General features: G+C 41.2%; 1 protein-coding gene across 1 annotated transcript in view; it reads left to right on the top strand.

The window, feature by feature from the left end:
- The window catches only part of LOC124776082 (synaptotagmin-15-like), a 109,416-nt gene extending 100,269 nt beyond the window's left edge, over positions 1-9,147 (top strand). Inside the window, exon 8 of the mRNA XM_047250925.1 lies at positions 2,812-9,147. Within this exon, the coding sequence (XP_047106881.1) occupies positions 2,812-2,939 (128 nt within the window). The 3' untranslated portion in view covers positions 2,940-9,147. The remainder of the gene's footprint in view (positions 1-2,811) is intronic.
- The last annotated feature ends 3,564 nt before the right edge of the window (positions 9,148-12,711 follow it).

The following is a 12,711-nucleotide window of genomic DNA, read 5'->3' as shown; positions in this document are numbered from 1 at the left end:
GATCCTAATGACAAACACACACACCCATGCCCGACGGAGGACTGGAACCTCCGCCGGGACCAGCCGCACAGCCGTGACTGCAGCGCCCTAGACAATTTTTTTATTGAAGGTCAAATGTTCTAATTTGTTAATTCATGTTCCTCTTCAACACATAATCGATGTTTCAACCCCTCTTTATCTGGATCTTCTGGTGTTTACTGGTTAGTTGAACTCTGTCAAAGTGAATCTACACGCTCTTTTGTAAAAGGGAGTATTTTCGCGCTTGTTTTGTAAGCAAGAAGTAAATTCACAGCCTCGGGGAGCGAGAAATACATACAGTTACGAAGAAACAGCACGACAATATTAATTTGCTAAACTTTTCCCATGTCTTGTTTTGCCTCTTTAGCCACCTAACGAACGACGATGGCCCACTAACATCAGCCGTAAAGTTTTCCTCCATTAAGCCCATTTCTTAAGAAAAAGTGGGACAACATTTTATAGTCGCATGGAAAGTACTGGGACACCTATTACTGAGTGTTAACATGGGTAGGGTCAATCCATGAACTCGGCTGGGGACACTTCCAATGAGACATGTGAAAGTCTTTGGAGGAATTCCAGCCCATTCTTCCTCAAGAGCAGAAACCAAAGAAGAAACCAAAGAAGATGACGATGTTGGACGCTGAGGCCTGGAGCAATGTCGACGTTCTAACTCAGACCAAAGGCTTCCCAATGGGATCAGAACGGGACCAAGGGCAGGATAGACCATTTCAGAACATTATTGTTGACAAAATATTGTCTCACAGATTGTGGTTTATGACAGGGCACACTGTGAAGCCAATACAGTCATCGTCCCCGAACTGTCCTTCTGCTGTACCCAGTACACAACGCTGTAAATTGTGTACTTACCCTTCCTGATTTAGTGTTTGCTGGAGACCCTATCTCATCCGTACTTCACTGTTGGCACTAGACATGACGGTAGGTAGGATTCTCCAAACATCGTCAAACCCAAACAGTTACGTCGGATTGGTGCAGGGTACAGCGTCAGTGATCACTCCAAATCATAAGTTTTCAGCCAACCATTGCCCAGTGGCGTCGCATTTTACGTCATCTCAAGCGCCGCTTACAATTGATTACAGAAATTGGTGGCTTACGAGGAGCTGCTTGACCATTTTACACTAACTTCTTTAACTTCCCATGCATAGTCACTGTGCTAGTTGGACTATTGGTAGCGCTTTGGTAGTCACCAGTAATTTCTTCCGCTGATTTCAAGCGATTTCTTATAACTACCCTTAACAATGCTCGACGGCCCTTTCTGTCAGCATGTGAGGTCTGTCTGGTCTCAGTTTAGTGGGGGTAGCTTCTTCGCATTCCCACTTCACAATCACATTATCAACAGTCGACTTCGGGATCTTTAGAAGTGTTGAAATATCCCTGATGCATTTGTTAATCAAGTGACATGCAATGACTTATCTTCGTTCAAAAACACTGAGTTCTACTGAGAAAGCCCATAGACAAGACAATAATCCCCACCGCATTTTATACTGGTGCTTCTGCCACTCGTGGCGCCCAGTGATCAGTTCCGCATAACACAGTGTTGCACGCATACTTTTAATCAGATATTGTAAGTGAACGCTGCACTGGTCTGTAACAGTGTTCAGCTAAGCGGTGAACTCTTGAAGAAGGTCCCATAGAGGGCTCGAAACGTTGATTGTGTAATAATTTGTAGAGGAACATTTTAATTTTATCCGCATTTCGCGGCTTCAAACGTGACTGTTTGTATACATAGAAGTATGAAAAAACGCCTTCAGACACAATGTTTTTTTTTAAATTTATTATATTATTAATATTAATTAATAATACAGCATGTATTTATTAAATACAAGCTGCATTTTGAACCCTGTGAGTCAATCATCAGGTGTAACTTGTCTTAATATGTGATTTATCTTCGCTCTTGCGTCAGGTGGAATGCCTATTCCTGTCATGAAAAGGTTTGATGTTAGTTTATGAATTTCGTAAGTCAAATGCGGGAAATATGTGCGAAACTGTGGAAAAAATAAACAGCGTAAACTTACCACACATCCAAGAAAAGAATTTTTAACTGTTTAATACCATCATACATTCTTTTCTCCATTCTGTTCGTGCATTTCACTTCACTCAAGAGGCACATTTGTATACACAAAATGGTTCAAAGGGCTCTGAGCACTATGGAACTCAACTGCTGAGGTCATTAGTCCCCTAGAACTTAGAGCGAGTTAAACCTAACTAACCTAAGGACATCACAAACATCCATGCCCGAGGCAGGATTCGAACCTGCGACCGTAGCGGACTTGCGGTTCTAGACTGCAGCGCCTTTAACCGCACGGCCACTTCGGCCGGCTTTGTATACACATATTTTTAAACACGCCAGAGATATCGATTGTGTGTTTGGTGTGGAGTGATCAAAGATGAATATATTCGCAGTGCCAGAGATCTAATTCTGAAACAAATGACATGTGCAGGGAACAACTTTCCTTTCCATACCAGGAGTATGCGTTTAACCTCATTCCAGAGCAAAATAAAATCGTGTATTAAGACAAGTTACACCTGATGATGGAACCACAGGGTCCGAAATAAATCGTGTGTTTAATAAAACACGCAAATTTGTGACTGAAGGTGTTTCTCAATTCATACTTCCAGTGAAGAGGAACAGGTTGCTGCCTCACAGTCCTAAAGATTTTGCCTTCAATGCCAACGGACATGGAAGCCTAGCAGGTTTAAGTATTGTCAAGTATCCTTTGTCCGAATGTTGTGCAAATACCTGTGTGTTTACCAGAGGCGACACGTGTGTTTCAGATAAGCCGATCGGCAAGGCGGTGCTGGGGTCGTACATGTTCGCGCGCGGCAAGGCCTTGGCCCACTGGAACGCCGCCATCTCATCGCCCATGGAGCAAGTTCAGCAGTGGCACGCCCTGTCCGAGTGAGGCGGGGCCACGCACGTGTTTGGTTTCCTACCAAGAAACAATCAGCTGTACATATCCTCCTTCTTCCTTGCGTCGAGATGCAGTGGCCACCTTGCTCTTATACAATTCATTTGCAGAACTGCTTCAACTCTAACTAGCTCCCGCCCTGCTAGGGCGGCTCGGCTTGTTACTACAACGTGCACTATAATTCATTTTAATACCTTCCCTTTAGTATAAATGCATCATTTCACCGGTTAATTCAAATGGACTTACCAAGAGGCTGGACGAGCCCATCAGACTGGTACCCATTCATGCATAAATTGCATTAAAAGAGGCTAAATCCCTCGTAAGTAAGCAAGTGGTACCATATTCCCCAACGTTTTGGACTTGCAACCGGATGATGTCAACATCTTGCGTCATTATTTCAGCTAACAACCATTCAGCCATCTTCAGGTGCATTTTACACTGGAGATTGCTGGTGTACGCCGCTGACTTTATACCGAAAACGCTCGGCGCCACATTCGCACATGTTTTCGCTGCGTGGCCATCCTTCGCCGAGTTCAGCGCTCTTTGTCGAGTACTGCTCCATGTGTGGAGCGAGCTGATATTGCTTGCACGCCCTCTGTCGAATTGGGGACACCCGGAGTTAAAATTCATTGGCGGAAATAAGAAAAGTAATTGTTGCTGGACTCGTAATTAGGCGTGAAATTTTGTCTTTCTGAAGATATTAAACACACCACCGGCTCCCAAGCTTTATCACGTTGAAATTTGCGATCACAATTAACAACTTCTTTCGGCAAACATTTTTCCCCAGGTTCCATAATGATTCAATACTAGAAGGATCTCTTCGTGACCAGGACAGTAGTGGCAGAATAACTCATAGAAGACCTTTCGTTGTTATTATAAGGAAGTAGGGAAATTTAATTTTCCGCCTGGTTATAAAAAACATATCATCTTGATAGTGATTTGAAGGCTAGCCTACTCACTGACAGAAGATTCAAAGAGCCACAGTAGTTTGATTGTGCAATGGTAGCATGATCATTAGTCTCCTACTTAGGGGTTGGAACAAGGACGATAAATCATCTGTCTCTTAATGAATTTAAGATTTAAATTTTGAATCAGAGGGCTTAAATTTTTATTTAGGAAGAGAAGACGCTACGCTGAGCTACGCTGGCGAACATGTACTGTCGCTGTGTTCTGTGGAGTCCAATCATCCTTTAGTGAGCAGAGAAGAGCACAGGCCTTTGTAAGTGACCGGAATATTACTGTAAACAACGCTTCTTTAGAATTCTGCCCAATTTAGATGGAATGTTGCCCCCATATGAGAGGTACGACCTGGACATGAACAGCTCCTCCTCTTCCCTCTCTTTTGAATGGTGACGTTTACTCCCCGCTAACGCTGTCCTAATCTGATGGGGGGAATATCCGCCCTCGATAGACGGCTGCCGTACACCGAAAATCTGTGCGCATGCGCCACAGCGCCAAATTTCGATAGAAAATTATTGATGTATACCAGCAATCTCATCTGAAGACGTCTAAACCATTGTCACTCCAGATAATTTGGCAAGATGTCGACGTCGTCCAGCTGCAAGCCCGAAATCTCACGGAACATTCATTACACGGGGGTGTCAAGTATCATGACTGATACCATGATGCACTTTATTGCTTTCCAGTTTATCACTCTCTGGTAACTACCACCACAGGTAAAGCTCTTAGTATATGATTTCGTGCTTATCGAAGGGAAAACATTGATGATTTCACTTAGCCCGACAAGAGATAGCTTACCGTAGAATTTAGTCCCATAATGGATTCACTGACCACTAAAAACAGATTCTAGTCAAAACTTGCGCTTTAGGAGTATAGAAAATGACTTTTCTCGAAATTTTTGTCACCATGTAGAAAGAGATCAAATATTGGTACATTTACGGTTACGAAGAAAGGATTGCTGTTGCACATTAAATAGCAAAATCCACATTTCTATTCCAGAGAAGTAAATCGAACAACTGAAGCGTTGTCGAATTGTGTAATTCCTATCTAGAGTAATGCTCTTCGTCATACCAATGAACATGAATTTGAGTCTTAATGCGATGCTGGTACATTAGGATGCACAGCAAGCTACCAGCGCTTGTAACAATTTGTCCGTCGAAAATTTCTTATCGATTACTGGACTCACTGGTTAACGACCTGCGTGTACAGTACGATAAATCAAGCAACATTATTGTGGCAAACTCCTAAATTTTCTTATAGCAACTGTGTAACTCTTTGCAATCAACTATTTGCATCGCAGTAAAATACTGATCGACGGTCGCGTAGCACAGCTTTTATACATAATTATCCTCGTCGGCAGGAAACACAGTCGTTTTGTAGGAGGAACGAATCCATCGTAAACCTGCAACAAGACTGTTTAAGACATGATGCAGTGTAGCTTCTACTGTTCTGATGCAGCGATAATGATTCTGCAGTTACTTGAGACTTTGCGACTGAAATATTTCGTCCTCTACGAGAATACGAGGCAACATAGCTGAAGGTGACGTGTTCTAATCAGCGACTTCATTATGTAGTTGAGTACTTTCTTCAAAATACAACACGTATCTGCATATGTTCTCTTCTCGAACTGCCACAGTTCAGAGGCTATGCGCACGTATTCTGTGCCCTGTGAAACTCATTCTTTCTCTTACGTGGGCCGAGGTAAAACGGTGAAGGTAGTAAAGGCAACGAAAGAGTAAAATTCCACACACACTAAGCATTGCATCATCTTATGGGTGACTGTAATGCTTAATCTATAAGTAAACTGTAGAAAACGTAGTGTTTCATGCAATACTTTACGTAAATAATCACCAAGCTGACCTTAGATTTCTAAATATAAGTACATCAGAGATTACTAAAGTAGAATTGCGAATAGTTGCAATACTGTAAACGAAAATTCGCTATTACAGAGGCAGAGACTTGAACGTAGAGAGCTTAAACAAATAGGGATCAATGGTAGATATTTATTTTACAGTCCAGTACTGACATTTTTATCCACTACTTTGATAATACAATAATAATGTAAATATATCTCAATTTGAGCTCACTGTAATGGAAAACAACACTTACGATTGTAAATATATGTTTGTATGTATATATGTTATAGAATAGCAACGCTCATTCCACAGCTGACCAAGTGATATTAATTTTTACTGTAAGGACTGATAGCGTAGCTCCTTGCTTAACAACATTTGTAAAATATGAACATATCACGTAATGTCACTATATTTTTGTGACTAAGTATTGAAATTAGCTTTCTTAGACATTCAAGAAATCGCTACATCGCGCCCGAGTCAGGAGGTCATTACAAACGAATGATTGTAATGAAATGCTATGAAATGACGCTCGTAGACAAATGATTCTGGGAAAATGAAAGCTTCAGATATTTCTTGAAAAGATAAATCTACGAATGAAATTACATATCTTTGGTGCTGAAGAGTGATAGTTAATTATCTCATACAGTTACAGTAACGTTTCGAGGCTATAGATAATTATTTCTGCTTTCTTTTGAATTTTTATCCTATAGACTCCGATGGCTTTGAAAACCGATTTATTTTAGAGTCCCAGTTTTTATCGTTATACACGTCAAGGTCGTTTAAACAGAACTTCACATTTTGGCTTTGTGGTTGTAGAATAACTACTGTCGGTTTCGGAACAATTATCAAAATAAATCATAGTTACCACAGTTGTCACAACTACCGACGATTACCACACTTTAACCTGACCGTGTCGATATCTGATACCAAAATAAGTTTTATAGACCTCCTGCCCATTCGCGCTTTGTCGAAATCGCTTGAGGCAATTTCCATAATGTGTTCCACTTGTTCCGTCTCAAACAGACTTTAAACCCTGATCTGCCGTCCTATTTGTGTTAATTGCCACAAGTATCATCTTTGGACGCACGATTATGTAGCTGGTTCTCAGGAACACGTTACTGTTGTGGTATCGTGTTTAACTGCTAGTGGGAGAAGCAGTTTGGACCGTGAGTCATGAAAAGCATTTGACCGATACGAAAATCTGGAGTTATTAGAAACGGTCGCAACATATAAGTGTGAAGAGCTAGTTGGTCTTTGTTTCATGGCACATCATTCAAATGATTCGTACTTTGCCTAAGGTTATCAAAGAATTGTCTCTTACCAAATTTGATCATGTAGCGAGATCTTGAAAGCCATAGGTAACTGTGCTAGCGTTAATTTTCTGATAGCCTAACTATAAATCTTTATGGACGATGTATATGTAGAGGTTCAGTGAATGAAGCATGTCATACAAGTTTGTATTTATTGCAGTAAAATAGAGATCTATATCTATTTTAGATAACTTAGACTGTAAGATGTTTTGCTTTCAAATGTTATATGGAAGAAGATCTCATGACAAGATCTGCTGTCTGTATGCGTCAGAAGGCTTAGGAGACGCTTTTTGCAGCTTTCATACGCGTGGTGATTTTATGACAAAGAGAAACGGTTTTTGTAGCTACATGTTTCTCACCAGTCGCAAGCTGTAGTGGCACAGATTGTACTCGAAGTGGTATCCCCCACTTCCCCCTGCTCCAATACTGCAACAAGTCAATGATGCAAACAAATATTCTGGGCACTGTTCCACTAATAGAGTATTTTACAATAGAAACATTTCGTTTGTTTTTTCTTCACATGGGTCTTGCACTAAGAACGCTCGCTACCTTTCTAATTGGAGATTTTTGATTCTAAAGTCTCTGGGCGACAATAAGACGATAATTCACTGTCAGCTGACAGTTTTAGAATTTGCTATCTTGCAGCGTGGTTGTTTATTTAAATATTTCATTCATGTCAATCTTGAATGGCTACTGCAGTATTTCGTACATAGTTCAACAAAACTTTTAAACTCCAGCTCAACTCTTATAAACTTAGTTCTACATATTAATAAAGAATGGAGAAAACGAAGTTTAATGAAAATGGTAACACACTGTTTAATGCTTTCTTATAAAATTAAAACGATTTTCTGCTACTATAAAAGTTTAGCAGACTTCATCTGGTTGCTTTCGGTTAACTTCCATCTAATATAATTCGATGTCATTGTTGGATATGGAAATCAGCAACACAGCCAACTACTTTCCTGTAGTCAAAAATATTCTTTCAGAATTTTGTTAAGGATGTGTCATCTCTTTTACACACCCCGACCAAGTGAAATGCGGATCTACTGCTATCCCATGTCCGTTTGTAAGAACCAGGTGGTGCTAATACTATACTCAGGGCAAACGATAAATTAAACAAAATCTCATAGTATATTCTGGCCAACTGATACGAAAGACTGAGGAACAAAAATGATTGAGCTCCTTGTGCCTCAATGAGTCACCTTTCAGGAACACTCCGTTTGTTTGATTTAACGCAAGGTGATGGCGTGCATGTTTGAAAAACAGCCAGCAAATATCGATGCCTCGACATATTATTAAGATACTTACAGTTTGCTTGCAGTTGTAGAGCGTTAAGCTCCGAAATTATTTGATTTTTCTTCAGACTACGATTCTTAACATAAAGGTAATATTGCATAATATACTCTACAATGGAAACAATAAAAATGAAGTGCGCCCGTAATATAAATCGTTGATAGTGTATTTTAACATTACGGGGTAGACAGCAGTCAGTGTTAAGAAAGTAATACTTGCGTCCGCAATGACTCTAAATGAGAAAAATATCGTGGGGCCAGTTTTCGATTTTGTGATAAAAATGTTTTTTTTTGTATAATATTAAGATACAGAACGTATACATTTATTACACAGTGAAATTACAAGCACAAGCGAACATTTATAAATAAAAATATTCTGTTAATAAGGATAATAACAATGATTTGAATTACAATGTGCCACTGAGCTTCGTAAAATTTTCATGCGGGCTTATATCACAGTGATATAATTTTGAGCATTTGTAAATATATGAACAACCCATTAACCCTAAAATGCACTGAAGAAGAGATCAGTAGAAGATATCATTCAAAATATCTTGTACGGTTAGATATTTTGGCTGCGAGCTCCAACACAAACGAAATCTGCTTGTGGTAAAACAAGAGGTTTCTTGTTGACGTAACTGTTTACATGAAGAAAACTGTTAACCTTATGTTTCGTTTTGCAGCATAGTGAGACACTGGAATGAAGAGTATGTAAGCGAAACAAGGTGTATGTATATATTCAACAAAAATTAATTTTTTGAAAATAAAATTTGAATTTCTAATATGCGTCTATTATTTTTTCCTGTGGGTTTCCCACTCCCAAAATATAAATAGCGTTCATAGGTAAAATGTCCATTGCCTGTAAAATACAGCAGAGCTCCACGTATAACATCCCGCCAACGTATCACATACGCCAAACACAGACTTTACACCAAAATTTTACTAAAAGATTTGTAAAAGTACATATGATAAATTGTATCACAAATTTTACTAACCGATTTGTATAAGTACATATGCAAAATTGTATCACAAAACTCGATCCAGAAAACTGCAGGAACTCATCCACAACCAGGCTCTCTGCTCCTAACTGCTTAGCCATCTTAGGAACGAGCAGGAAATACTGACGGTAAAGCATGTTTTTTATTGTTATTTCAGTTTCCCGCGAACGGATGGACAGCAAGAGAATAAAACCAGTCTGCAGATAAAGATAAAACGTAATAATTAGAAGTTTTATATTATACACTATGTGATCAAAAGTATCCGGACACCTGGCTGAAAATGACTTCAAAATCCGTGGCACCCTCCACCCGTAATGCTGGAATTCAATATGGTGTTGGCCCACCCTTAGCCTTGACAACAGCTTCCACTCTAGCAGGCACACGATACGTTCAATCAGGTTCTGGAAGGTTTCTTGGGGACTGGTAGCTCATTCTTCACGGACTGCTGCACTGAGGAGAGGTATCGATATCGATCGGTGAGGCCTGGCACGAAATCGGTGTTCCAAAAGATGCCAAAGGTGTTCTGAAGAATTCAGGTCAGGACTCTGTGCAGGCCAGTCCATTACAGGGTTGTTATTGTCGTATAATCACTTCGCCACAGGCCGTGCATTAGGAACAGGTGCTCGATCGTGTTGAAAGATGTAATCGCCATCTCCGAATTGCTGTTCAACAGTGGGAAGCTAGAAGAGGCTTAAAACATCAAGGCAGGCTTGTGCTGTGATAGTGCCACGCAAAAGAAATGCAAGCCCCCTCCATGAAAAACACGACCACACCATAACACCACCGCCTCCGAATTTTACTGTTAGCACTACACGTGCTGGCAGATGAAGTTCACCGGGCACTGGCCATACCCAGACCCTGCCATCGGATCGCCACATTGTGTTCCGTGATTCGTCACTCCACGTAACGTTTTTCCACTGTTCAGTCGTCCAATATTTACGCTCCTCACACCAAGCGGAGGCATCGTCTGGCGTTCATCGGCGTGATGTGTGGCTAATGAGCAGCCGCTCGACCATGAAATCCAAGCCCTTTCACGTCCCACCTACCTGTCATAGTACTTGCAGTGGATTCCGATGCAGTTTGTAATTCCTTTGTGATGGTCTGGATAGATGTGTGCGTATTACACATTACGGCCCTCTTCAACTGTCCCCGTTCTCTGTCAGTCAACAGACGAGGTCGGCCTGTACGCCTTTGTGCGGCAGGTGTCCCTCCACGTTTCCACTTCACTACCACGTCGGAAGCAGTGGACCTAAGGATGTTTAGGAGTGTGGAAATCTCGCGTACAGATGTATGACACAAATGACACCCAATCACCTGATCACTTTCGAAGTCCGTGAGTGCCGCGGAGCGCTCCATTCTACTCCCTCAAGATGTCTTGTGGTGTCACCGCCAGACACCACACTTGCTAGGTGGTAGCCTTTAAATCGGCCGCGGTCCGGTAGTATACGTCGGGCCCGCGTGTCGCCACTGTCAGTAGTTGCAGACCGAGCGCCGCCACACGGCAGGTCTAGAGAGACTTCCTAGCACTCGCCCCAGTTGTACAGCCGAATTTGCTAGCGATGGTTCACTGACAAATTACGCTCTCATTTGCCGAGACGATAGTTAGCATAGCCTTCAGCTACGTCATTTGCCACGGCCTAGCAAGGCGCCATTATCATTTGCTACTTATCTTGTGATGCATGTACCGTCAGACCGATGTTCACCAATTATGGATTAAAGTTAAGTATTCCAGAAGCTACGTACTTTTTTTACTAGACTCAACTCCTTTAACTGTTCCAGACCTCACGCCAGCCTGCGTGAGCTTAAACGCGTGCCTTTCGGCTATCTCATAGTTGCTTGGCTGTCTTGCCAAGTCACAACATGTCTTATGACTACTGAGGTCGCTGATGTAGAGTACCTGGCAGTAGGTGGCAGCACAAAGTGCCTAATATGAAAAACGTACGTTTTTTTTGGGGGGGGGGGGGGAGAGGGGGGGCGTCCGGATACTTTTAATCACATAGTGTACATTGACTGAGCAAAAAAGTGAAGACATGGTCAGATGTCAATATAACTTTGTATATGTAGATACCATCGGCTGGTATTTAAGTGGTAAGCGATCCAGTTTTCTGTAACGGGTAGAACCACCACTAGAGTACATTAGTGTTTCTCGTATTTACTCCTCTTACCAGGCCTTGTAAAGTGTATACGAGTCCTGATCAGCGACAGGTGTTAATTGATCACTGTTAAGGACGCGGAGGTAACCATGTACTTGTATGAGACAGCGTTATCAGCACCTGACTAAATTTCAAGGGGTCGCATTGTGGGTTTCGATTTGGCTGGCTGATCGAATAGCGCCACATCCAGATTTGTGGAGCACTCTAATGTCTCATTGGTCGGTTGGTAGCCTGCACGTGACTGTGAGGACAGTTGCACTCGACAAGTCTGCAGTCGACCATGTGTGACCATCACATAGTAAGATAGCCGTACTGTGGACCACTTTACATCTGCGCCTTCCATCCGATGACAGATGATCGGCATTGTGCGTCATCCTGTACCACTGAGATTAGCAGCAGCTAGACTAGGGAATCATCGTTCCATATTTTGTAGGCTGCCGTTGACACCAAAACGCAAACTATTGCGTGAAAGGGCCACGTATTTGAAAGCGACAAAAATTTAAAAAAAATTCGTTGGGTCTTTATTTACCAAATTGTATTGAAATTTGAGTTCCTGAATATTACATTCACATTTCACTCCTAGGTGTAATAAAAATGATGAACGGCAAAAGCTTGCAAGGGGCCATTAAATAATTATTCCTGCAGCGTTTTCTTACAATTTTTTCAGTCACAATACAATATTTGTGTGGTACATCAAAGAGGCTATGGAATCGCATCAGTTCCACTAACGTTGTATTCTTTTGGTTATGGTGTTGCAAAGGAGTAACTGTCACGAAAGTTGTATGTAGCTCTGTTGTTACGATCTGAAGCATGCCTAGTTGCAGTAATGTGTTTAAAAAGACTATGAAGTGTCGTTCTTCAACTTGGAAACAATTATTTAGTAATACCGAATGAAGAGGTCTCTTCAAGCAAGAAAATTAGAGCTTAGAAGAGGAAAATTGTAGCAGATGACATTATTGCTACTCAGTCTGAAAATCAGGTTAACACAGAAAGACAAACAAAGAAAAGACTGCTAGAGAATGAATAGGAGTATACATATGGTTTGCACTAGTTCACCCAGATAAGGTAAGACGTAATACAAACAGTGTCAAATTTTTTATTCGGGTTTTCCCACAACTTATATTTTGAAAACTTTATCTACCTTTTCCTCACAAACGTTAGAGAACTTAAATGTGGTATGCAACTAGTCAGTAGCAT

The sequence above is a fragment of the Schistocerca piceifrons genome, chromosome 2, assembly GCF_021461385.2.
Source record: "Schistocerca piceifrons isolate TAMUIC-IGC-003096 chromosome 2, iqSchPice1.1, whole genome shotgun sequence".
Classification (NCBI taxonomy): domain Eukaryota; kingdom Metazoa; phylum Arthropoda; class Insecta; order Orthoptera; family Acrididae; genus Schistocerca; species Schistocerca piceifrons.
This window is presented reverse-complemented; position numbering and strand designations above follow the sequence as displayed.